The 18,248-nt window shown below is 35.4% G+C and overlaps 1 protein-coding gene across 8 annotated transcripts in view; it reads right to left on the bottom strand.

Annotated features, from left to right (window-relative positions):
- Positions 1-18,248, bottom strand: part of MLLT10 (MLLT10 histone lysine methyltransferase DOT1L cofactor) — a 224,178-nt gene that overhangs the window by 137,555 nt on the left and 68,375 nt on the right. For all 8 annotated transcript variants that reach the window (XR_006271725.1, XR_006271726.1, XM_043480223.1 and 5 more), the window contains exons 5-7: positions 15,967-16,076; positions 3,508-3,611; positions 898-991 (exon numbers count right to left, since the gene is read on the bottom strand). Coding sequence is in view for 6 of the 8 variants with exons in the window: in XM_043480223.1 (XP_043336158.1) it covers positions 898-991; positions 3,508-3,611; positions 15,967-16,076 (308 nt within the window). In the remaining 2 variants the exon portion in view is untranslated. The remainder of the gene's footprint in view (positions 1-897; positions 992-3,507; positions 3,612-15,966; positions 16,077-18,248) is intronic.

The raw sequence follows: 18,248 nt of genomic DNA, 5'->3' as shown, positions 1-18,248 counted from the left end.
AAATCAGTAAGTATATGTTATTTGGTATCTTCAATATCAAATAATATATATACACTCTCAATACTTTATATGCAAAAGCCAGAATACTGGAGTCATAAGCTGCTCATTTCATGAAAAAAGAGTTCCTTTTCTAAAAAAAAAAAAACAGCCCTATTCAACAGAAGAAAAGGAACAATAAAAAATAACAAGAAGACATTAAAGAAAAACAAAGAAGCCTTCAACTTTCACTATACAAATATGGTATCAACTAAAGACTGAGAAACACACAATGGGGAATTAAAGAAATACTGATCCTTCAAAGGAACACAGACACAAAATATACAATGATTAATCAAATAGTACTAACTTATCCATGCTACTATGGAACAGTAAAGACTAATCAAATCTAAAATATTCCCAAAGTTGTCTTTAAATATTTCTTTCTCAAGACCTTTAATGATGAAGCTACAAAAGAACCTTGTTTCAGTGTTACTATCCTCCAAGCAAATAAAAATGAAAACAAGTAATAAAACCAGTAATAGTAATAAAGCAAAAAGATGTGAAACAAAGTGACAGGGAATCACAAATTACATAATCAAATGTCAAAAATTAAGTTAACTGAAAACAGTGGTAAATTATAAAGAGCTCTTTACACATTTTTATTTTCTACTAAATGTATACCAACAGTTACTATTAACTATTAATATATATTCTAAACTAGTGTATTTTAGAACAGTCACCTTTGTAAATGAACTCAAGCAAAGCAAAATCTTCTAAAACTACACAGCTTTTAATTCCCAACAAACACACTAAGAAAACTCAATCTGAGCAAAAGCAACCCCCAAAAAAGGGATGCCTTAAGACTCAATTCAAAGCTAATTATTATAATTGTAAATTAAATTCAAGACAGATTCTTACCAGCTTACTAAAATGGTATTTACAGTAGCCACAATATTGGACATTATCTGCACCGTTACCTTCCTCTTCACAAAGCAGTCCGGCAAACTGAGCACTGAAAAGAAAAGCCGAGGACATCAACAAGGTTTAAACCACAGTATACACATGTGTGTGTGCATAAAACACCTCATGTGTGTGTATTTATGTATATGTGGATGTGGATATATAAACGTAACACTTAAAATTCAATTCCAAGCACACAGGTATCTCGTAAAAGAAAAGGGGAAAATAAAAGGCTTTATTCTAGTTGAGACTAAGAACATTCCACCCCATCTTTTGATTGCTATATTTTTAAGGCTATATACATGGTTTAAAATAAAACTTTTTATCCATCTCTAATAAGGATAGAGATTTTTGCATGCTTTAAGTCACCAAATAGACATTAAATTTCTTGAAAGATATCCTTACCACCCCAAACTTAACACTTCATTTGACTTTTCAATCTGTATCACAGGTACAATTAGAAAAGGCCAGGTATCTAAAGGGCTTACATGACATGTGATGGTATTCACCCATGAACGCCGATTATATTGTTAGAAGTAAAATGCTTCAAGTCATAACATAGTAGAATAGGTAAGAAAAACAGAAGCTGTGTTTTTCTAGTCAAAAACAAGGGAAGAAATGAAATTAAAACCTAAAGTTATGATAATATTTTTTTTAATGAAGTGTTAATGTTTATAACCATTTTGTCAATTTGACCTTCCACTTTCAACATTCCAAAATTATAGTACTAGTATGTATCTCACAGCCAAATAAGGTCTTCATCTTTGGAAAATTAAGTACAATATTAAGGAAATTTTTAAAATTTATTTTTTACTGAGGTATAGTTGAATTACTGGAGTAGGCAATGGCAACCCACTGCAGTATTCTTGCCTGGAGAATCCCATGGACAGACAAGAGGAGCCTGGTAGGCTACAGTCCATGGGGTCGCTTAAGAGTCGGACATGACTGAGCGACTTCACTTTCATGCACTGGAGAAAGAAATGGCAACCCACTCCAGTGTTCTTGCCTGGAGAATCCCAGGGACAGGGGAGCCTGTTGAGCTGCTGTCTATGGGGTCACACAGAGTCGGACAACTGAAGCAACTTAGCAGCAGCAGCAGCAGGTGCATTACAATGTTGTGTTAACTACTGCTGTAGATAATTACTACATCAAAGTGACTCAGTTATACATACATATACACACACACACTCTTTTTCATATTCTTTTCCACTATAGTTTATCACAGGATACTGAATGCAGTTCCCCGTGCTCTAACAGTAGGACCTTGTTGTTTATCCAGCCCATATTTATTAGTCTGCATCTACAACTACTAGTCCCAAACTCTCAATCCTGCCCTCTCCCATCCTACTCCCCGCCTCCTTAGCAACCACCAGTCTATGCTCTATGTCCCTGATTAGAGAACTAGACCTAGAACCCACATGCCACAACTAAGTGTTTCCAGGTCACAACTAAAGATTCTGTATGTTGCAACTAACACCAGGTGCAGTCAAATAAATAAATATTTTTATTTAAAAAACAAAGAACTGCCCATTTCATAGTAAATACTCAATGTGTATTAGCCACTCAGTCATGCCCAACTCTTTGTGACCCCATGGACTGTACCTGCCAGGCTCCACTGTCCATGGAATTCTCCAGGCAGAATACTAGAGTGGGTTGCCATTTCCTTCTCCAGAGTATCTTCCCAACCCAGGGATCAAACCCAGGTCTCCTGCACTGCAGGCAGAATTCTTTGCCGCCTGGGCCACCAGGGAAACCCAAATACTCAATACATGACACTTATTATCATTAACTAGTATTCTAAGGAAGTTAAATTTGTGTTTGTTAAATGCACAAAATGTTCCTTACAGTAGCACACATTAACAAAACAGTTTGGAAACAAAGTGTCTGAAAATCTGTGAAATGTTAATTAAATACCAATATCTGATAGGATATAATGTAGTCATTTCCATGCTGCTATGGACTGTATCTATATCATCTCATCAAAATTTTTTTGTGAAAGAAATTATCAGAAAACAATGTTTCATTTAAACTGCTATTAAAATTATACAATGAATATGTACATGGATAAAAATAAAAGCATGAACAAAATAAAAATAGAAGGTCATTTAAAAATTTAAGAAACTTTATAAGGAATAGCCACTATTATATAGAGAATGATGGTGATTGCTTTTTTTCCCCTCTTGAAATACAGGCAGTGAAAAAAACACTACCATTCACTAAATCCTTACTAGTATTTCAGGCACTGCACTAAGTTTATCTACATCAGCTCTTGTAATCTTAATAACAAATCAAAGGGTAGGTAAACAACAGAAATATCTTGGGCAAAATAAAACTGAATAAGACACTAGAACCAGGGTTACTTACTGGAAATTCACTCTGGTAAATACACTCAATTATTAGAATTATTTTTATTACAGTAAGTAAATATAAACATACAAACTATACCAACAAAATTTAGTTTAAGTAATATTTGGGTACCTACGTCTTTAACTTACAAGGTATTTCCAATTTCAGTTCTGTAAAATGACAAAAACATACTTACCAAAAAAAAAAAACAAACATACTTACCATGTCACATGGAAAGCCTGTCGACATCCATGTTTATTACATGTCATGCAAGCACCAGTGGCTGCTTTGCTTTCTCTTCCTTGTTCATCACAAATGTAGCAAGTCTTAGGGTAAAGGAAAAAAATAAATAAATAAATAAAAACCTTACAAGTGCTTTATACAGATATGGATTTTATAGTTATCTTCACAGCTCAAAATCAGGTTTACTAACTAATCTACTCCAAAATATAAATCTATTTTTTTCTATTTATATCTATTTTACAAGCAATACAAATATGAAAACATCAATACAGATATAAATAGTCCTCGTAGGATTTCACAAGGCACAGTTTCCTAGACTCAAAAATCCCACAAGACAGGAGGAATCCTTACAGGCACTGAGGCCAGGGTGAAGAATATAGCTTACGCCACCTCGGTATTAAAATCTCCTGTCCACTATTTAACTGATTCCTGTAACAAAAATGTAAAATGAGGTTTGTCTTTCTTTTCTGCTGGAAGTGAGCATACAGAAAGGAGTTGGATAAAGGGAGCTGGGACTCAATGGGTGAAGGACAGTCCTTAATGAATGAGCAAAGTTTAGGTCATTCCAACTGTTCACAAAAATCCCTTCCACATGAGCTATCAATCAGCCCTGCTAACCTGACACACTAGGTCTGGGAGGAAACGCTTTTAAAAGATCAGAGGTGCCCCCAAGAGCTACTGGCCAATGAACACTCCCAGCAGCTTTGACATCTCCCTGGCCCTTTTTCTCAGGTGAAAATAGCTGATAATGAAAGGCTAAATTACAAAAATGGCAATCTTCAAGTATATAATAAATAAAATTATCAACTGACTGTAAGTATACAAAAAATTAATGCCTAACTACATATAATCAGATGATGCAATTCTAAAAATAAACCAATCTGAATAAGGTATAACATAGCCAACATCAATAGGATCACATCTATTTTTTAACTTGGAGAAGTTTCTCCCACAATGCACTGTGGTGCCAAATTACACCATTCAATAATATTTACAAGAACACAGTTTCCAAAAGCCTAATATTTAGACAAGTAGGTAAATGAATTTCAACTTCTCTGCTGAAAGATAGAGACTGAACTGAATTACAACAATTACTTTGTATGTCTAAAAAAGAAAAACCCAAATTACAACAAAACTAACCTAGACACAGTAACAATCATAAGAGCATCTCTAACTGTTCACATTACCAGAAGGCAGTATCAAACAATTATAATGGAATAATTTAACATACATATTTTAGCCTATAAATGATAAATTAAATTTTTAAAAGAAAAGTACAAAGCAGGTTGAAACAGTAATATTTTAAAATATTCAGGGGCAATATGCAAACAGACCTCAAAGAATATCTCAGTAACTTCCAAAACAATTGACAGTGCAAAGACACCATCATTTGACCATTCAATAAAACTAAACATTATAACAGATTTCACTTTTAAGGAGTTAGGCCTTCCAGATATATGGAATAGCAGAGTTAAGAGGTCCAGGAATCCTCTCCTCAGTGAATTAAATACTTCATAGGTGAAAAAGAACCACTTGAAGTCTCTGTATAGAATAAGCTGCTCCCGACTGTGTGTGTGCTCAGTCATGTCCGACTCTTTACAACCACATGGATTGTAGCCCACCAGGCTCCTCTTTCCATGGAATTTTCCAGGCAAGAATAATAGAGTGGGTTGCCATTTCCTACTCCAAGGCATCTTCCCGACCCAGGTATCTAATCTACATCTCTCACGTCTCCTGTACTGGCAGGCAGATGCTTTACCATTGTGCCATCTAGAATAAGCTACAAGGATATACACTACAACACAGGGATGATAACTAATATTTTATAATAACTATAATGGAATATAACCTCTAAAAATTATGCCACTATACTGTATATCTGTACATATATAATACTGTATGTCAACTTAAAGTCTCTGAAAACTGTCCTAATGGCATGCAGCAAAGAGACTATTTTATCCAAGACAATCTACTAAATAACAGTGAGCATCTGTGGCACTTGAGCCACGATGTGTCCCCATTACCACCCTCACCCCCACAGCTCCATGTGATGGCAGTTCCTTTCCGGGTAGTGCTGTCAAGAAGGTGAGGGCTCCCCCTCTCCCCAAGACTAGAGTTTTATCCAGGGAGGGTCAGGTCTCCAGTGACTCTCGTACCACTATTCATCCTGATAGCTCCTACTCACAGACTCCCAACCCTAACAACAGGCCAAGATCCCCAGTGTTCTATCAGCTTGCTCGCAGAATGGAAGCTACATGCTAGGAGGGACAAGCTGGGCTATGTATACCCTCCCCTCCTGCCAGGACCTGTCAGAGGACAAGTGTCTGTCCAGCAGAAGCAGGGTGCTGTCTCCACCCCCAGCTCCAGAGAAAGCACTAGTGCAGAGGTTCTGTCTCCACAGGGAGAAAGAATCATTCTCTAGAGTGGCTACATTACATAACATGCTTAATTTTTAACAAAAAATTATAAGACACGAAAAGAAAAAATATGACTCAGTCACAGGGGAAAAAAAGCAGGCACTGGTACCTGCCTTTAAGGGGAGTCAAAATGTTGGACCTAGGCGACAAAGACCAACCACCAATAGAATTCTCGAGTTTAAAACTCACTAAAAGCACTGAACAGTAGATTTGAGTTGGCAGTAGGGGAAGAATCAATAACTTTAAAAACAGATCAACAGATTATACAATCTAAAAAAACAGATGTTTTCAATAATACCACCTAAAAAACAGTTTCAGAGAAATATGCTACACCATTAACTGCATTAACAAATGGTTAAGGAGAAAATTATGAGAGAAGAGAAAGGGACATACACTGTATCTGAAGAAATAATAGCTGAAAACTTCCCAAATTTGATGAAAAACAATAACCAACACATCCAAAAAGCTCTGCAAACTCCATATAGGATAAACACAAACAGATCCATATTCTAATTAATGAAAGGCAAAAATAAGAAACTTTTGACTCATCATACACAAGGAAACCTGAGGTCTTATTAGAAATAAAATGGGAGACAGAAAGCAGTAGAATAACATTTAAAATGCTCAAAGAACAAGAATCCTACATTCAGAAAAAGCTATATTGCAGAAATAAAGATAAAATAACAATAATATTCTCAGACCCCAAAAAACAGATACTTTGTTTCTCCAAATCTGACTAACAAGAATTACAAAAAGAAATTCCTTAAGCTAAAATCAAGTGACACTAGACAACCACTGCAATGCACATATAAAAACAAAGAACTCCGATCACTTACACCTCAATAAAGCTGAAATTTTTAAAAACACACATATAGACCAATTTAAAAACACACAGAAAGAACTCTGACAAAGACAGTTCTGTAGGAAATGATAAAGACAGTACTTTTTTTTTTTTAACCAATGAAATCCATTGTTTGTGGATAATGAACATATCCAGATTTTCCACCGGGTCAAACTCTCCTTTTCTCAATCAAGTTTCTCTGTTCCAGGGCACAGTTTATCACTCTATACATAGGAACTTAACGAAAAACAGCAAAAGAAAACTCTGGGGACTGAAGCTCATTAAGGACTCAACACATTTTTACATCACTGATGTTTCAAAATGGCACAAGGTCATTCACAGAGGCAGCTGTGGACCATTACAATGTAGAAGGCAAGCACCTGCAGGAATGAATATGGACTGTGAAGGAATGGAGACTGCAGTGACACTGCGGAGCTTTCAGAGCCATCCATAAAGTGAGTCTTACCTTTTAAGAAAAACACAGATATTTCTTTCTCACTCTGTTAATTTGAAAAGCAATTACCTAAAACAATGTCCATAAATTGTACTGTTGGGACTGTAACATATAGAAACGTAATATATGTAACAATGACAACACAATGAAAGAGAATGGGGAAAAAGCTATTCTAGAGTAAGGAAATACCATCAGATGGTAACTAGAACCCATAGGAAGAAATGAACAGAAACAAAAATGGTAAACAGAAAAACACACTCTATAAATATATTTGTGTGCGTCTTCTCTTAGTTTAGTTTGTGGGAGTCTTCTCTTAGTTTGGGGCTTCCCTGGTGTCTCAGGGTTAAAAGCATCTGCCTCCAATACGGGAGACCCAGGTTCGATCCCAGGGTTGGGAAGATCCCCTGGAGAAGGAAATGGTAACCCACTCCAGTATTCTTGCCTGGAGAATCCCATGGACAGAGGAGCCTGGTAGGCTACAGTCCACAGGGTCGCAAAGAATCAGACACGACTGAGCAACTTCACTTTCACTTTTCACTTTCTCTTAGTTTCTTTAAAATATGTAAGATTATATAGAGCAATAATTTAAACTATTTTGGGGCTTGTACTATTATATAGAGACAAAATATCTATAATAGTAATAACATAAAAGTGGGGAGGAAAGAAATAAAATAAATGCCATGAACTTTTTATATCTTACTGGAGGTTAAGCAGATTCTATGAATTAAGATGAATATTATAAACCCAAGAGCAACCACTAAGAAAATAATCCAAGAAAATATAATTTAAAAGTACAATGGAAGATGTAAATCCAACCATATTAACAGCACTGAATATGAAGAGACTGATAAAGACAGAGATTGATAGACTAGATTTAAAAAAAAGTTCTATATGCTGCTTATAGGATGCATACTTTAGGTTTGAAGACACAAGAAAGTTAAAAGTAAAAGGATGAAAAAAAGATATACCATGCAAAAGGCAACCATACACAAGGCAGGTGAAGAGAGGTTCATTATATCAGATAAAAAACAGTCTTTGAGAGATTCTGTAATAATAAAAAGGATGTAACAATTATAAGCATATGTATATGCAATGATCAAGAGCTTCCAAAACACATAAAGTATGAAAAAAGTTATTTGAAAGTTTTTATTTTCTCATTAAATAGCTGTTGGATTGAGAAGAAAAATTATAAACTAAACAATTGAGAAAATAATCCCAAACAACAAAAATACATCTAAATAAAATATCAAGTATGTGAATAAAGTTATAATCAGAGGCAAACTCACAGCCTAAAAGTTTTCATTTTAAGTAGGGGAAAAAGTCATAGTTTGACCTAACATTTTGAGTAACAGAAACAATGTTCATATATCAAAAGGATTTAAGGCCAGATTCCAACTCTACCTAAAAAGTAGAGAGCTGAGAGAACATCACTCCAAATCTATTAACAAAAAGCCATTTAAAATTTTTTTAAAAATCACAACTTTTCTTGAAACTATGAAAGATTTGCAGTTGCAAAGGCAACCAATTAGCCTGGAAGGGGACACCCTCTCCCAAGCCACCTGAAAACCACAAGACATTCAGAGACTATTCAATAATAATGCAGCAACGGAAGATGTGGAGGAAGAGGTGCAGCCAAGAAATCAGCTAAAATTTTAACAAACTGCTAAAAAGGCTGATTATGGGTTACTGCAATAGTACAGAACCAGTGGAACCACAGATAGGAGTTAACACCCACTCAACAGGCTCTACTCCATGAAGACTCACAAGAAGCTCTGAGGGGAAACTGGAAGCAAGGAGGCAAAACCACCACAAAGAATCTCTCTTGGTTGTGCAGGCATGAAGGACAGGATTAGGTGCCACTGGGGAAAAGACATGAAATCCCACCTCTTGACCAGACACTCCTTTCAAAACCCCTGAGCATCTGGGGGATTGGCAGCAAACCCTGTCGCACTCAGGGCATGAGTGTGATGGTTAGGAAGACAGAGAAGAAAAAGTGTTTACCCATGAACAAGGCGCAAGAAAAGTTCCTGACCCCAGGCTCTGTTAACAACATCATCAGAGATCTTCTCGCATTTTAGGAGAGGCAGGAAGCTTCCTCACAAGTCTTTCTAGAGATGTAAAGCAAAGTCAGCCAACGGGAGGAGGCAATAAAATGGTAAAACCCTGAGGTCCAGGTATACAGAAGCCCCGTCATGAGTCTGGACCAAAACAACAAAGAAATCAGAAGTCCAGAACATCAAATCATAAACAACAGCAATGTAGCATTGACGGAGGTGGCAGGGGGTCGTTATCACAAAAGTGCGGCAAAAGGAAGAAACCAACCTCTGTGGCACAGAATCACCCAATACCCCAGCCCTCAACCTAAACATCACATATCGTTGGAGGAACAGGAACAGGGAGGACACCCCAGCGGGCACAGGAAACAGATCACCAGGCCAGAGAGGCCACACAGTGTCACTGCCACTGCATTTTATTAGCCAGAGCAAGTCACAACGCAGCCTGCATACGAGAGATAGGGTACTTAATGTTGGTGCAAACATGAACTGAGGTAGCCACTATGGAAAACATTATGGAGGTTAAAAAAAAACCTAAAGATAGAGCTATCATATGAAAAGATACATGATCCCCTATGTTCTAAGCAGCACTATTTACAACAGCCAAGACATGGAAGCAACCTAAATGTCCATCAACAGATAAACAGATTAAAAAACACATGGTGTGGGTGTGTGTGTGTGGGTGTGTGTGTGTGTGTACACAACAGAATATCAGTCATAAAAAGAATGAAATAACACCATCTAGAACAACATGAATGGACCTAGATATTATCATGCTAAGTGGAATAAGCCATAAAAAAACAAATGTATCACTTACATGTGGAATCTAAAAAAAAAAAAAACAAATGAACTTATTTAAAAAGAGAAACAAAAAAAAAAGAGAGAGAGAAACAGATTCACAGACACAGAAAACAAATCTATGGTTGCCCAAGGGGAATGGTGGGATAAATTTGGAATCTGAGAGTAACATATACATACTACTATACATAAAACAGGTAAACAACAAGGCCTTATTATACAGCACAGGGAACTATATTCATATCTTTAATAACAATAACCTACAATATAAAAGAATCTGAAAAAGTATATATATATACATATTTATGTGTTATATAGATAGAACTGACTCACTTTTCTGAACACCTGAAACTAATACAACTTTGTAAATCAACCATACTTCAAGAAAAACAAAACAAACACTTCTCTTAATAGCTATCCACATACGTATGGCTGAGTCCCTTCGTTTGTTCACCTGAAAATATCACAACACTGTTAACTGGCTATACCCCAATACAAAATAAAAAACAGCTACCTACCACTAATCCTTTGGAGAAAAGAAAAACGGAAGCAGGGTCACGATTTCTAAGTTTTCCTCTACTGTTGCTGCTGCTGCTGCGAAGTCGCTCAGTCGTGTCCGACTCTGTGCGACCCCACAGACGGCAGCCCATCAGGCTCCCCCACCCCTGGGATTCTCCAGGCAAGAACACTGGAGTGGGTTGCCACTTCCTTCTCCAATGCATGAAAGTGAAAAGTGAAAGTGAAGTCGCTCAGTCGTGTCCGACTCTTAGCGACCCCATGGTCTCCTCCATCCATGGGATTTTCCAGGCGAGTACTGGAGTGGGGTGCCATTGCCTTCTCCACCTCTGTTATCTTCCTGTAATTCAATGACACCACGTTTTATGGTAGTTTTGGTTTGTTTGGTTGGTCTATTATGATCCTTCCTAAACTAATAAACAAACGCTCATTCCTTCATAGCCATTCAATAAACTATTCAAGAGAATAAATTCAGATATACATATCATCTGCCAACTACTCTCTATGGAAATTGCAGCTTTCTAAACTAAAAAGCTTCTCTGACTCTAAAGAACACAAGTCTCACCCAAAAAAGGTCCCAAATCCCTATGCTGCCCCAATCTTCCCATTTCTTAAAAATTACTGAAAGGTAATTAAAGGTAACATGCCATTTATTTTTTAACAAAATGTGTCAGTGAAATGAGGAACTGATACAAGAAAATATGAGAGGTCAAAAAATAACAAGAATCTGATGACAAATGGTTCAGAAGAAACTGGCCTCTCTATTTTATTGACGTGTGGAAAATTTAGCAACATAAGTCGACACGGTGAATCGTGTGCAAGTGGATATACTACACAGGTAAGTCTAGAAATCTTCCTTTTATTTCCCTTCTAAATTTCACAATGTTCCAGGATTATTTATTATTCTTTGCACTGATTAAGGTAAATTCTCTGAACTATTTATTATTAGCATCCTCTCTTTGCACCTATTACTCTAGTTTATGTTACTTTCTCTAAAATTATTATTTGATTCTTTCTTCCAAGGTCAAATTCCCTATTATTGTGCATAGCCCTTATAATATCTTTGTATGTCTTACTCAGTTCCTTAGACAAAAATAATACCTCCTTTCATTATGTTCTATAATACCTCATTTAGCTGTTCCATTATTTGTAAACTATCATATTATTTTCGTACATTGTAGTTATGTGACTGTCTGAGTGTCACATGGAAATAAACTCTCTCTTCTACACAACTCTCAGGATCTAGCACATGCAAAGCAGGTCCATTTTAAGAGGCCAATACACTTACAAATAATCTCTACATTATCCTTTACCACCACCCATTAAGGACTGGTAACTTCCAAGGGAGTTCCCCGGCAGTCCAGAGGTTAGGATTTGGCACTTCGCTGCTACAGCACGAGCTGAGCCCCTGGATGGGGAACTAAGATCCCACGAGACATGTAGCACGGCCAAAAAAATAAAGACTGCTGTCTTCCAAACTCTACAAACCATTTTCCAATTGTTCCTATCATTTCAGAATTACATGTCCCCTATTAACCATACTAAATATTCATGAACCAGATATTATTGTTTTTAAGGTTTACTATACTACAAATCATGCAGTCACAAAGAGTTAGACATGACTTAGCAACTAAACCACCACCATATAGACCAACAACCATAAACATCCAAGAAACGTATGCAGCAACTACATATAAGGAAAACTACAAAAAGGAAAAGTATTTGACAGGGAGAGACACCATATTTCTGCAAGGGGAGATTCAACATTGCAAAAAGATCAATCCTCCACTAAAATGTTTCACTATAACACCAATAAAATCATTATTGTTAGTATTGTTAGTCCTTATGTTCATCTAACCTAAAATGTTCATCTAACCTAATGTCCTAATGTTCATCTAACCTAAAATCAGTATTGTTAGTCCTAATGTTCATCTAAAAAAATATATGCATGGTAATATTTGTTCTACCATGTACTATAACATGTATTTAAAGCCATAGTAAATTAAAATAGTGTGCTACTAGAATAAGACTACAAAGATAGATCAGGGGTACAAGAAAAGTAAGGAAAAGCCAAGAATTTAATAATCATTCAAACAGTATTCCAAATCACTGTGTAAAACGTAGTGTTGAAAAAGCTGACTAAACCATGTGGGAGGGGGAAAAGTTAGACATATATCTCAGAATATTCTAAAATTAACCTAACTGGATAAAAAGATTTGTATCTAAATAATTCATTCTTCCTTCTATACTCCCTTGAATACTTTCCATACTCCTTGAATACTTAAGTCTTGAGGTGGGGTGAAGCATGGCAGCATCTATCCTGTGAAGGAAAGGACAGCCCAACTCTAGTATCAGAGCCCCAATAGGGGTGGTTCTCATCAAAGTGTTGGGGGTAGGGGTGGAAATAGTGTCAGAATGAGTTGTCAGAACCTGTGCAAAGTGAGGAAACCAACCATGGAAGGGAAAGAGGGGAGCTGTGGACTGAAGCTGAGCATTAAATCCCCAAAATGGTTTAAAAAGAAAAAAGGCAGCAATGCAGGGAATCAGCAGCAACCCAGAGTGAGGTCTGAGCCTAAACAAAGTTAGGATGGCCTCTGTATTACGGGATGGCAGCAATAAAAGACTTGTTAATAAAAGAGAGAATAATCAAATAAATATATTGAGGATAAAAGAAGTCAGGTTTCTCACTGTCTCACATGAGAGTCATAAAAACAGAAAGAAAATTAAAATGAACTCTGTGTTGTTGGATTAGGTTTAGGGAAATTACTAAGAAATTCCAAGGAGTTTATGGCTGGATACATAAATAGACACAGAAATACGTACAGATACATGTGTATGTACATATATCCACATACTTATCAAAACCATCTATGTGACCTCATCTACTTCAAAACATAAAGAAGATATAGATGTGAATGTGTGTGTATCTCTGCATCTATACACACTGAGAGGGCCTGAAAACAGCAACATCCTAGTAACAGTGAGCACACCTAACATCCTCTTCGTTTCTAAATACCATTCTTACCTAAAAGGATTCAAAACTTCTCTGAGAAATGGTTATTCGAGGACCAAGAAAGCAATGGTACAAGATGAGCCTAGAACACACGGTCATGTCACAAGTAAAGCAGCCCTCCAAGAATGACAGAAAGAAGTCAAAAGACAAAGGAGAGCCTGAAGGGATCCCACTGACCAAACCTGAGACAATATAAGCATCACAATGAATGACAGTGATGGGGAATGATCCATTAAAACAAAATAGTAACACATAAGTTGTTACTAGTCCATACTGATATAAATAATTGGGAAGTGATGAAAGCATCTCCTTAAAATGGAATGCCAACTGATGAACGTAAACGATGGAATTACAATACCACCACTTGCCATCAATCGTGGTAATAGATTCATTAAGCAAAGAAATAACAATGGGTGCTAAAATTAGTGAATAAAAGGCACAAGAAACAAGGTATTTACATACAAAGTACTTCACTACAAAATGCTTACTAATTATAATGGAAATAAAGATTAACCTCCCAGTGGAGAAATCTTGCAGACACCACCTTAACCAAGTGACCAAGGTAACATCACCAGTAATGGGAAAAACTGAAATCATGTACCACCTGACAGGATGCAATGAGAAGAACACAGCATCATTTCTGTGACATTCCTGCCAAAAACACATAACCTTAATTTAATCATGAGGAAACATTATTAAAAGCCATTCTACAAATAATTGACCTAAAATCTTCAGAAGTACCAAAGTTATGTAAGTCAGGAGACTTAAGGGACAAAAAGCAAATTGTGATCTTTCTGCTATGAAAAGATTCTACTGGGAAAACAAAAAATATGAATGAAAATTAGACAAATAATGATGACACTCCTGGATTAGACAAATAACACATAAATATTAATTTCCTGATGCTGATGGGTGTATTCTGGTCATGCAGAAGAAAGTCCTTCCTTATAGGAAATACATACTATAAAATAGTTATACTTTAGTGTAGAGAAATATTCTGTGTGGCAACAAAGGCAGAAACAATAAAGAGTAGTTGTGTAAACTATAAAAAAAAAATTTTAAACTTAAAATTAGAAACAATTAACATGTTAGAATACCAACAATAATGACAATCATAAAGACAAAATGAAAATTAAAAAGCAAATATTAAATTATGGGCAAAAGCACTGACAGCAAGTATATAAGAAAAAATAATAATTATCTTCAGTATAAAAAACATTTTGTTAAGAAAAAATTAAAACATTACAATATTAAAATGAACAAAGAGCTATTCAAGGTCAATTAACAAATATGAATAATCTTTTCTAAAAAATTTAAAAATATTTAATGTTATCAATATGGAAAGAAAATCATTCAAACACTGCAATACTTTTTACTAAAAAAAATAGCAAAGACTGTCCTAATGGTAATACACAGTGCATTTCACAGGACACAAGATTATGTACAATCTCACATACCACTAACCCGATTAGTCAATTAGAAGTATACAGTATTTGTAAAATGCACACAAAAATAAATCTAGGAGGATCTTAATGGAAAGATTTTACATGAGTTTTGCCTTACATTTTTCTATTTCTCTGCATTTTTCAATTTTTAAAATAAATTTTAATAATCTACATTACAAAATGTTTAATATTTTGAAATCTTAGCATTGGCTGCCATGACCCTTTCTCCACAGATGAAATAAATCAACAAGTACCTTCACTTAAAGGCACAGTAGGTAATTAAAAAAAACAATAATCCAATATGCAAGAGAATGAAACAATAATACCAATGTTCTAAATTAAGAAAAATATACAAGAGAAAAAAGCAAACATTAAGATTATTTTTAAGAGGAAAAAAAAAAGAATACTGTCTTGAGAGCAAAAAAATCTTTTGGAGAGATGAATAAATAATACTCTGTGATAGGATTATTTTTTAAAACAGGATGTGTATCAGCATAATGAATATTATACCAAATAACGATTAATTCAAATTTAATACAGCCTTAATATCTGAAAAAACATAAGAGTCAATAATTCTTTTTTTGTTTGTTTTTGTTTAAGTCAGTAATTCTTAAAGAACAATCTGTAAGGATCAAAATGTTAGGACCTTAAAAACCTAGGTTGATATAAAAGGTGACACAGGTTTGCTTGTGTGCATTTGTTTTATACTCCTGTGACTTTAGTAACATATTTTAATAACTGTACTTTACCACAGTCATTGTATTTTTTCCCAATCAATGGAGGCATTTAAATATTTTAATGAAGGGCTATAATAAAACAAAATTTAACAATTCCTTTGCACTTACCAGTTTTAAAACAAAAAGTTATTTTAAAACATCAATAAAATAATATATACTGTACCTTATTATAACGATCATGTGGAACAGACTGTAAAACAATTGGTTCCATTGTAGAAACATTGGCAAACTGTACCTCTGGAATATACAGGGCACAAACCACATGAGCCCAACCTAAAAATAAGTAAACAAAAATAATGTCATTTTCCAGTATCAACAAAGGTTTTTAAAACATAAATTATTAACTTTCTGAACAGATCCCTTAAATGCCCATTTAAGCAAACACACAACAAAAACATTAACAAATTCGCACTACTAACAGTCAAACCACTACTGATAAAAGACTCTTAGTCATTTCCACAGTTAATGTGCGCGGTAACACAAATAAAGGGAAACTTTTTTTTTTGGCTGCTGCACCCATCCATCTGGGATCTCAGTTCCCCGACCAGGGATTGACTGAACCCTGGCCATGGCAGTGAAAGCCCAGAATCCTAACCACTGGGCCACCAGGGAATTCCTGAAGGGAAACACTTTAAAATTCAGATGCTGGCACTGACACGTTTTATAAGAGTAAACTAAATAATTCAGATCAATACTTTCTCTGAGAACCACAGAAAAGTATGAAGGTTTATAGCTGAAAACCTAAAATAAAAACTTAAATACTTTAAATGTTAAATGTCATTATTAAATTTGTAATTGCTACACTAATGTTGATAGTTTAAATACTAACATTCATTGTTTTACTATTTTAATATTTCACTTCAAATAATTATCTTAAATGTTGCTTCTTTCAAGTTTTCAAAATGTGACTAACGAAAGGTAAAATGTGACTAAAGAGCTGATGTGACAGTAAGGAATTATCAGGGCTAAACTGCAAAAGGATGGAAGTCCAGGGCCTTAAGTACAACTCTGACCACTTTGCCACCTGGCGGACATTTGCTTATTTCAAAGAAAACAGCTCAGAGAGTGGAAGGTACTTTTGACAAACTCAGAAGGCTGAAAGTATAGGTATCTATGTCCCTGGACAACTAAGGGAAAAGAGGAACACTAGTAACTCCCTCACCCTCTTTCAGTGGCAACTGAGGGGATGCAAGTCAGAAATGCCAATAAACTAAAAGTACACAGGCCCTCCAAGAGCCTGCAGCTGAGCTTTGATCATCTCAAGCTCAGAAATTTGACTCATGTAATCCTAAATTATCATGTGCCCCAGACACCAGACAGAAGCTAGTATAAACCCTCCCTCCAGGAAAACAATGTCATTCATTTGGCTACAAATAATTTCTAATACGGCAAGGAGATCAAACCAGTCAATCTTAAAGGAAATCCATGCTGAATATTCACCGGAAGGACTGATTCTGAAGCTGAAGCTCCAATACTTTGGCAATCTGATGCGAAGAGCTGACTCACCGGAAAAGACCCTGACTCTGGGAAAGACTGAAGGCAGGAGGATAAGGAGACAACAGAGGACGAGATGGCTGGATGGCATCACTGACTCAATGGACATGAGTTTGAGCAACCTCTGCAAGGTGGTGAAGGACAGGGAAGCCTGGCGTGCTGCATGCAGCCCATGGGGTCACAAAGAGTCGGATACAACTGAGCAACTGAACAACAATTTCTAATACTAGCTCATTTTCATTTCCAGCACAATGAAAAGTATGAAACACAAGAGAGATAAGACAACATGACTGAAAAGCAGCAAAAACATGAAAATCAAAACAGATACGTATGTTGGGGTTTCAGACACAAATGTTTTTAAAAGTATGCTTGTTATATTTAAATACATACAACAAAATATTAAAAATTCCTTCAAAGAACTGAAAACTCTAAATCAAAAATTACAGAAGTAAAAACAAAAATTTAAAACTAGTAAATGGGATTAACAATGACCTAGACATATCAATAGTCAAAAAGTAAATTAGAACAAAATAGGTCAGAAGAAAATACTCAGAACATTAGCACAGAAGTATGAAAAAGACAAAAAGAGGACAAGAAACAAAAACAACATAATAACAAGTTACCTAACATTAGAGTCTCAGAGAAATATAAAAGAAATAAACGGTATGGAAGCAATACTTAAAATGACAATAACTAAAAACTTTCTAAAAAAAGATATGAATAATCACAATAAATCCCAAGGTAAATAAATATTAATATAAATCCACACACAGGCACATAATCTGTAGAACTACAGAAAACCAAAAAGAAAAATACCTGAAAATAACCAAAAGGCAAGTTATCACTAAAAGAACGGGATAAATAACCAAAAAAAGTCAAAAATATCTTTAAACAAATTAAAGCCAAAAAATATCTTTAAACAAATTCCCTCTAAAAGAAACACCAGACAAT

The sequence above is a fragment of the Cervus canadensis genome, chromosome 10, assembly GCF_019320065.1.
Source record: "Cervus canadensis isolate Bull #8, Minnesota chromosome 10, ASM1932006v1, whole genome shotgun sequence".
Classification (NCBI taxonomy): domain Eukaryota; kingdom Metazoa; phylum Chordata; class Mammalia; order Artiodactyla; family Cervidae; genus Cervus; species Cervus canadensis.
This window is presented reverse-complemented; position numbering and strand designations above follow the sequence as displayed.